This window comes from Cygnus atratus, chromosome 1, assembly GCF_013377495.2.
Source record: "Cygnus atratus isolate AKBS03 ecotype Queensland, Australia chromosome 1, CAtr_DNAZoo_HiC_assembly, whole genome shotgun sequence".
Lineage (NCBI taxonomy): Eukaryota > Metazoa > Chordata > Aves > Anseriformes > Anatidae > Cygnus > Cygnus atratus.
In genome coordinates, this window is record NC_066362.1 from 143,934,746 (window position 1) to 143,944,164 (window position 9,419).

General features: G+C 39.6%; 1 protein-coding gene across 3 annotated transcripts in view; it reads left to right on the forward strand.

Moving 5' to 3' along the window:
- RGPD4 (RANBP2 like and GRIP domain containing 4) overlaps positions 1-8,067 on the forward strand; it is a 31,471-nt gene extending 23,404 nt beyond the window's left edge. The window contains exons 22-29 of one of the 3 annotated variants that reach the window (XM_035558146.1): positions 746-850; positions 1,759-1,823; positions 2,704-2,827; positions 3,380-3,517; positions 3,671-3,810; positions 5,370-5,643; positions 5,785-6,110; positions 7,500-8,067. In XM_035558146.1, the coding sequence (XP_035414039.1) occupies positions 746-850; positions 1,759-1,823; positions 2,704-2,827; positions 3,380-3,517; positions 3,671-3,810; positions 5,370-5,643; positions 5,785-6,110; positions 7,500-7,805 (1,478 nt within the window). In that variant the 3' untranslated portion in view covers positions 7,806-8,067. The remainder of the gene's footprint in view (positions 1-745; positions 851-1,758; positions 1,824-2,703; positions 2,828-3,379; positions 3,518-3,670; positions 3,811-5,369; positions 5,644-5,784; positions 6,111-7,499) is intronic. The other 2 variants (XM_035558147.1, XM_035558148.2) reach the window with 2 other exon arrangements.
- The last annotated feature ends 1,352 nt before the right edge of the window (positions 8,068-9,419 follow it).

Consider the following 9,419-nt stretch of genomic DNA (forward strand, 5'->3'; position numbering starts at 1 on the left):
AATGTGTTTGTTATCTTTGTGCCAAAGATGTACACTTGGGTCTTCAAGACAGAACAAGGGAGGGCCAGGAATGACAAAAAGGAATTTGCATTGGTGCTATATGGGTGCTCAGACTCATTGCTAATGTAGTCAGTTAGGTAAGACTAAAATATTCGAGCAAGAGGCGTATCTGTAAGTATTTTGAGAGTCAAGTGTGAGGCAGCCTTTATCAAAAATGAAAATGCTTAGGTTCCATAAATGGTAGACTGGTTTCTCTTTATTCTAAAGCAAATTCTTAACAGAGAAACTGTGAATATTTTACATCAACTCTCGTTGTATACAACTAAATTCCTCTTAACTTGCTCAGTAGCAATTTGTTAAATCGCAGTTCTGAAGCGTTTCACTCAACAGGAAATAGGAGATGATGAGCAGCCTCCCACAAAGATCCAGGCTTGCTTGATTTTATACAAAAGATCTTCCATCTCCCTTCCCAATTCTGTTTAGTGGTACTCTTAATAAAATTAAAAAGAAATAGATTTTCTGAAAGCATGAAACCCATGCCACACATCTAGACTGAAAAAGAATCAAGAGTGCACCAAAGCGCACACATGCAAAATAGGAAGTGAAGGCTTACTTGCTGGTGAGTAAAACTTAAACGTTAGCAGAAGTTGTGTGTGCTTGCTAGGCTTGTGAGTCTGAAGGGCTTAACAGACTTCTCTGTACTTGGAGGATGCCTGAGAACTTACATTTGTTTCCTATACTTAAGATGAAGACTATGAAACAGCTGTTAAGAACCTTAATGGAAGACTCTATCAAGAAAAGGAAAGGAAATTGCAAGGTTCTGCAAAAGATATGCCTGAAAACACAACAGGTAACTTTTTTTATACTGAGATTTAAGCTCTAAATCTGGAGGACACCCAGGCTCTGAGGTTAATTTGATTTTTCCTGAGATAGTTTTAGGAAAACTTGCACTGGAATCAGAAAAGCTGCAGCTTAAAATGCATCTTTAACCTCAGTATGTTGAATTGTTAGCAGTAAGTGGTACCTGAATGAAAAGAAAAAAGTTCATTTTAGAGGGCCTTTAAACAAGAACATCAAACTGTCTTCTTACCTGGAAACTCCTGCCTTTCTTCTGAATACGAAGAGCAGAGCTTTGCAAGATGCCTTTGAAAGACCAAAAGAAAAAAAAAAAAACTTGTCTACAGCTGTGAATATTTGTTAATTCTGCGGATAGTAGACTTAGATAATAAGCATGTGAGTTAATGCTGTTCAATAAGGAAAAAAGTACTTGGTCTCTGTAGTAATAATACAAGTGCAGAAGACAATTTGCTTGCTTTCATGCTAATGGTTATTTTGGAAGTGTCTCTAACTTTAGTGTTGCATAAGTGGGTATCTGGATAGGTACTGTAACAAAGGAGGCCTGTTTTTTGAGGATGTGTGTTTCTGTGTGCTAGAAAGAGGTGGTAGATATTGGGCTATCAGAAGTAAATGTTGAAGGAAGCCAGTAGTAGTGGCAGTTGCAAGTTTGAACTTCTCATCGTTGCATGGAAACTCTCTGATAGCAATAGAAAACCAGGTATTGCAAAATGACAATTCTTTAGCCACCCTGAGTGGAATTACCCTTCCACTCTTTCAATAATGATGCTATTTGAAAAGTTCTTGAAGTCGTACTTTGTTGTCCCGTGTATCACGGTGTTATTTGATAACATAGTTGCCCAAAATTACCTCAGTAGTCAGCTGCCTTACCAGCTCTTTTCTATTAATTTTTATTCTTTGCAGGAGACATCACAGGCAAAACTGACTTGAAAACTGAAAGAGAATGTGTTACTGCTGAAAACACTAAAGTATGAACTAAATCTCTATAAAACTTTTTGTCATTGAATTTGTAGAAGTATTTTCACACTCGTAAGACTTGATACTTTTCGCTTTGTGAGGAATAAAACATGTATTAGGGGAAAAGTTGTTTGACTCCTCTGACTGTGCCTCAAGTCTTTGACACTGGAACTGAGGTTCAGATCTGAAGTTTCTCGGGGAGAGAAAGGAGGTGCAGCTGTTTACCTAATATAAACAGCTTTGGCTAGTAATATCCCTCTGAACATGTATGCAAGAATTAATTGATTTCAGAGAGATTTCAAAGAGAAATTGCATCTTTGTGGAAGCATGCTGCTTCAGAGGTACTTGGGTCTCTTGTAAAGTTAAGTGTCCAATGTGTGGTAAGCGTCAGGAAAGAAATTAAGAAAACTGTCAGAAAGCTTCCAATAACAATTTTTTTTCCCTAGCTGTTTACAACTTTTACTTTTTTTAATGCGAATTGAGGTGGCCATCTTTAATTTCATCTAGTGTGGGCTCCTGGTTTCTAGTTGTTTCCAGATTGAACCCACCTTAATTTCAGTAGAATTTGTTGCCACCTGTGTTGACTCTAGGAGGCATAGTTGCGTAGATGCACAGCTTGTTTTTGTCCAGAGTTTCCTGAAAATATCCGTTGAACGGAGTAATGAGCAGTTCTGAAGCATTAGAAGGACTGTAGCGGAGTGGGAGTCAGGGAACTTAATATGGTGCCTATTTCGTGGCATCTTCAGTACTGCTGTTGCAGTTAAAGAAACTGATAGCACTGCGGGGGGGGAAAAGTTCTTCGTTATGACTGTCCTTACTGTCCTGACTTAAAGTGGTTTGAATATTAGGCTCCTTCTTGCTTATTTTTTTTATTGCTTTACTCCTTATTAGTCTCAGGAGAATGATGTTACCAGCTCTACTGATATAGTTTCTACAACTAAAGAAGAACCAGCTCAATCAGCTGATGAGGCGATAGCACACGTGCAGTCAGCTGAAGAGCCAGATTCCAGCACAGGTAATGTTAATGTATTGCAGGCTTTATCTGTAGGTGATGACAAACCTGTAAACCTGACAACTCTAAAAAGAAAGTAATTCAGATTCTTCAGAGTCAACACAAGGTAAAGTCAGGGGTAGGTATATTGTTGGTTTTTTAGGAGCTTAAGTATGCTTTTCTGTAGAACAGTTTATCTGATCTAGCTGTTGCATTGAACAGATGTAGTACCGATATTGAATTTGAAATGTGAGTACCAATCTAGTGAAAACATGAAGGGGAATGAAAGTACTTCAGTGTTTCAAATTCTGATCTGGTCAAATGAGACTGCTCCAGAGCAATGCTGTTGGTTTATTGTTAAATGCCATGTGAGTACTTATTAAAGCTCTGTGGATCTGCACAGAAGTGGCATGCTGAACCGAACTAGGTCTTGAGATCTCTTCTTTTTAAATATAATTGCACATCGCTTCTCAGAATGACAGTAAACTTTAAATTTATGGGAAGGGAAGAATATTGTAGAGACTTCTCCAGTTTATTCTTGTTGACTACATGACATTAGAAATGTTTTCCCTAAAGGATTAGAAAAGCATTTGACTTTCCCATCTCGTTTGATAGAAGACAAAATCATCTCATTTGGATTCAGCAATACCTCAGAATTGTCATTTGCAGATCTGGCTTCCAGAAACTCTGGAGACTTTGCTTTTGGGTCAAAAGGTGAGTTAAGCCTCTGAGACAGATACTGAACAGGACTTCTGCTTCATACAAAATACCTTTGTGCACCAAGCTTCCGCATGTTGTCAAGTTACGTAAATTTGTGTAACTTTACTTCTCAGCAAAATGTTTAAAATGCAAGTCTCTTAACTGTAGATAAAGATTTCAAATGGGCAAATACTGGAGCAACCGTATTTGGAGCACAGACAACCAGCAAAGCAGATGAAGATGATAGCGGTGATGAAGTCGTACATAATGATGATATCCACTTTGAGCCCATTGTTTCCTTACCAGAGGTAAAGAAACTTCCAGAATATAAAAGAACATTAAGATAAGCATATCTGCTAACAAAGACAATTTTTATAAATGCTTTCCTTGACTACTTATGCTTTCTGTCTGTTGTGCTTCGGTCCTTTTTTCTTGTGCTGCCTGTGTAGAATCTCCTGCTGTTTGAAATCCTGGTGGTACAACTTCTGGCTGGGGGAAAGTATCTAGTGCATCAGTTAATGATACAAAATTTCAGGTTATTATATCTTGACTCAGTGTAGATCATGAAAATTTGTACAAGTAACTTCTAAAAGGTAAATTTGATTTATTATAGCATATTTGAAAAACCATGTGTGTTGCGGGGGGCTTGAACAATTGTCACTGCTAATGTAACTCAGGATTTTCTGTTGATGACTTGTAGATTCAGTTCTCTGAAAGCCACCCAATTTGAAATTTTTGCGCTAAGCTAGGTGAGAGGCTTCTAGAATCACTGGGCATTAAAGGTCTAGCACAATTAACTGCACAAGGCGAAGGAAACTATTTTTAATTTGAAAAGAAATAGTTTTTCAAGAAGTAAAGGCTTAAACTTCAGTAAAGCTTAACTTAAGGTAGCCTTCTGTAACTTTCTGAGGCTTAATGCAGTTGCTTGCGTCTGGATTTGGTATTTAGCCTTAGTGTGTATAACAAGATGTAAAAAGTTCGAGATGGTTATAGCCTATCTTTCTATAAATAATAAAATTTAATTCCAGATCGGTGTGATTATTAAAGAAGACTGCCACAGCACAAATAAACAATATGTAGTATCCTATAATTTGAACAGCTAATCTGATGTAGTTTGTAACGTGCCTTCCTTCTTTCTTAAAAAAAATTGTGTGCCTTTCCTCATCTGTTTGTCATATTAGGATTCCTGTTGTTTTCTTTCTTGCCTTACTTGATGTTTCATTTCTCCTTCAATGTCACTTCTCCCTTCAGAAAAGCTTCTTTGTCACTTATTTCTCCAGTTCTCTCAGGTCTTCCATATCTTTGGAAGATGTCTTAACTAAAGGATGTTAGAGACCAGTAATATACATACGTAAAGTGACAAGGAGATACAGCTGTCAGCCCTCAATTTACTATTCACAGTTGATATTTATTCTGTTCAGATGCAAATGTTAAGTTTTTTAACAATCTTGAAAAGGTAACACCTGGAATGCCAATAGCACTATATTCTCACTTCTCAGTGTGCACATCAGTCGGCACATGAAATTTTCCAGGGGAACATGCCAGAACACTTGGTAGCTTTCTTAAAAAAGAAGAATGCACACAAAAAGTAAAACCTCATGCGGCACAGGGAAGTAGTGTTGCAGTGCTAGAGTTCATTTCAAACACTGGGGCTCATTGGGCTCCTAAATTCTGAAAAGCTCAGGCATTCTGTTTCAGCGCGTGATGAAGGTCTGTAGAGCTGTCGGCACAAAACCATTCAAGAAAGGAAAACATGGAATAATTTCCCATTGTAATATGTCAGAATCATAATAAGTGTGTAATTTGTAATCCTGCTGGTGGCAGCAGTTCTGGGAAATCATAGGTACTCTACTGTGCTGTGTTCTAGGTGGAAGTAAAATCAGGAGAAGAAGATGAAGAAATTCTTTTCAAAGAGAGAGCCAAACTTTATAGATGGGATAGAGATGCTACTCAGTGGAAGGAGCGTGGTGTTGGAGAGATAAAGATCCTCTTCCATACACAGAAGAAATGTTACAGAGTCCTAATGAGAAGGGAACAAGTTCTTAAAGTGTGTGCAAACCATGTTATCACCAAAGAAATGAATTTAGTACCTTCAGATACATCAAACAATGCTTTAATTTGGACGGCCACAGATTATGCAGGTGACTTGTTTTGGTGTTTTTCACTTTTTTTAAAGATCTTTGTGTGGCTTTTTTCTGAAGAGACTATACCAAACAAAAGCTACTTGTATCTGACTATTCTGAATTAGAGCTAAAGAAACCTGTTCTTGGATTTATTTTCAGATGGAGAAATAAAAGTAGAACAACTTGCAGTGAGGTTTAAAAGTCAAGAAATGGCTGCTACTTTCAAGAAGATATTTGAAGACTGCCAGCAAAGCTTGTCAAAACTAAAGAAGGGACTGCCAGCAGGACTGTCAAAGGACACCAACCCCGTTGTTTATTTTGAAGTTTCTGCTGATGACAAACCTTTAGGACGTGTAACCATGGAGCTGTTTTCAAATATTGTCCCTCAAACAGCTGAAAATTTCAGGGCCCTGTGCACAGGAGAGAAAGGATTTGGATTTAAGAACACCAAATTTCACAGAATAGTTTCTGACTTTGTGTGTCAGGTAAGCATAACATGAAGACTTCTTGAGGGAACGAAACCCGTCTGGTCTAACAGTGCCACTACAAAAATCACAGGATAGCACATGCTCGGTGGCAGCACGAATCTAGAGTCCAAGATACTCTTACTTCTCCTTTCCCTACAAGGAGATGAGCAATGGTGTAAACAGCATGTACTGCCCTAAGCTGAATGCTCTTTAACTGTGTTTGCCAGCTGCCTGATGCTTTAGTGTTGGTTAGTGCTGCAATTTTAGTGTAGAAGAAATAACGGAGATAGAGATTTCTTCTTCCCACAGACAAGGGGCCTGTTGCTGAACAGAAGCAGCAAGGAAAGTAAGGCTTCCCAAAATGAACATTCAGAGCCGTCTCTTTCCAAAGAGAGGAGCTTCCATATGCTCACCTGTTAAGAACACTTACTTTCCACCTTTTGAAGAACACTTTATATTTCAGATGACCTGCACTGCAAAATCAATATTCCATATATTTAGATACTCCAGTTTCAGTCTAAAAAGGTCTTCTGTTTCTCATATCATGCAGTGGCTTTGTCCTAAACATACTCAGTTTTCATTGAGAGTATCCTCCTGCATTGCTCGTGAATCCCAATGTGAGCAGCATTGCTGTTAAACCTTTGCGTGCATTTAGTAGCACTAGCAAGTTCTCCATAATTTCTGAAGGTTTAGGAGATTGATATCTGCTCACGTATACCTTCCCTTCATTCCAAAAATTCTTCCAAATATTCAATATGAGGTATAATGGCTTAAAACAGGTAAAATAATCCAAATTCCTTACATGCTACAATAGTGCTTTTGCATAATGCTACATCCTTCAAGACAGGGCACAATCTTTTCCACATTCAGAAATTGATAGTAACGTATGAATGGCTTGTCATCAGAGTAAAAAAAAAAAAAACTCTCCAGTCTTGATTGGGTATTAACTGAATCTGAAGTATGACCTTTACTGTTCTTTTATTTAAACTTTCTGCACAGAATCAGGAAAGTACTGATCGGTGCTAACGTGACCTTTTTTGGGTGGTCAGTTTCGTGCCTGCAGGGACTGAGAATAGAGAGAATTGTGGTTGCCAGTTGTAAAGGCCGAGTGAAGCAGGAAGCAGACAGTGGAAATGACCAGCTTAGAGTAGTTGCCATGTGGAACAGGAAGATAAAATGCTGTGTTCAGAATAAATGAGAAACATTCCAGTAATGCTGTGTTACCATGAGCAAAGCTGCTGAAGCTGGAAAGCCTTATATCCAAGTAAATATGGTACTTGTGATAACTAAGAATAAGGTTTTACCTGTGTTTTTCGAATGGAAACTCTTTTATTTTGGAAGAGAATGTAACTGTGCTATTGGTTGGTGTTTTGGGATTTGAATAAATGCTGTGCCTTTTTTTTTAAGGGAGGTGATATAACTAACCATGATGGAACAGGTGGACGGTCAATTTATGGAGATGCATTTGAAGATGAGAACTTTGAGGTGAAGCACACTGGTCCTGGATTGCTGTCAATGGCAAATAGGGGTCGGGATACAAATAACTCTCAGTTCTTCATAACTCTCAAAAAAGCAGAACACTTGGACTTTAAACATGTGGTGTTTGGTTTTGTGAAAGATGGAATGGATGTTGTGAAAAAGATCGAATCCTTTGGTTCTCCCAAAGGGTTAGTAAGTGGAAGAGTTGTCATTACAGACTGTGGGCAAATATAGAATTCTGGCTTTTGAGTATACAGATGTTCTAGCAGTATAAAACAGTATTTAGATGTTATTAATTATTTCAACTTCTCTAAAAAGGATACTTCTGATGTATAAATGTAAAATTACAGCTTATGGTTGTTTTGTGTTCTAATTGATTTCTTTGCATGTTAAATAAGTTCAGACACTGGCATATTTTGGGTGTATTTGTGTTATCATGACATATTTGTATTGAATGTCAAATTTTAAAAATTAAATCTTAGTCTTGTTAAAATAACTGTATTGTCTTCACTATGGCTTGTTGAAAAGCAATTTGCATAATGTGTTGCATACTTATTTTGAACATGCTAATTGCATGCTAATTGATGTTGATAATCTATCTGTGCTAACTGATGGTCAGTAAACTGAACGCCTTCGAAACTTTGTGAGCAGTGAGCTCATGAAGCTCACTGCAGCATGTTCATGAAGTATGCTCGTTCTGATGAGCAGTGAGCAAGCTGAGGCAGCTGGTCAGGTGCTGGTCAGGTGGATGCTATTTGTGCTGTCTGCAGGCTCTTTGGCACTTGAGTATTTTGAAAGGTAAAGAGCAGTTCTTACGCACAGTCTTGGATGCAGGATTTAGTTCATACTTGCTTGGGAAATTACCTTCCAGACTCTCACTTTTTTTTGTATCTGGTACGTTAAAGTGGCTGGTAACATTTAGTGACAGCTGTCTACTTGAGTGTTATCTGGAAAGCTGTGGTATAGAGGGGTGAATGTGCATGGGTAAGTTATTTTGTTAACTTCCACCTTACATCTCAGCGCCAGGACTATCAGTATTTTTTCAAAATAACCATTTGTATGTAAGTTAGAGATGATAACAGACATTACATATTTCTGTCGTGCTTTTTTTCTGAGGAAAGAGAGGGTAACCCTTCCCTCAGCCTCTCGAGGGAATGCTGCTTACATAAGCATTACACTGTAAGCCCCTAGCGCACAAACTTGACCCGTGTTTCCGTTATACTGAGCTGTAACCCAACAGTAAGCCGCTCCCGTGCTCTCCCGTGTTTCAGCTCCACAAAACGGGAGGAGGAGTCGGCGTTGTTCCCCTTAACCACTCTCCGCCCGCCGCGTCCCCTCAGCCCAGCGGCCCCGGCCCCAACGGGCGCCGCCAGCGCCGCCTCCTGCGCCTGCGCGCAGGGCCGCGGTGGGGGCGGGCGCAGCCATGGCGAGGCCCGGTGCGAGCCGCTCGGGCTGTCCAGGGCGGGCGTTGAGAGGGCCGGGGGAAAAGGCAGCGGGAAGCCGGTCCTCTGCCTGCCCCGAGGGGCTGCGGCCGCCGTGGAGCCGCGTGGTGGAAGGGGCGGGTGGGATCCAGAACCTGGGGTCTCATCCTGGTCTGAACTTGTTTTTTCCCCAGCAATCTGCCGTCCCAGGTTGTAAGCATCCACAAAATGCAGCCTGAGCGGCTTGGCGCTTCGTTTTTGCTTAAAACTCATAAAACTCATCTGCTGGTTGGGTGTAGTAACACTTGGGTCGTCTTAGAAGTTTTAAGTCATGTATGAAGCATATGCATAACTCATTTCTTTCCTATCTCCTGCTCCTACAGCAATTGCTGCTGTTAAAACGTGCTGGCAGTGTTTGTGAGTTTTC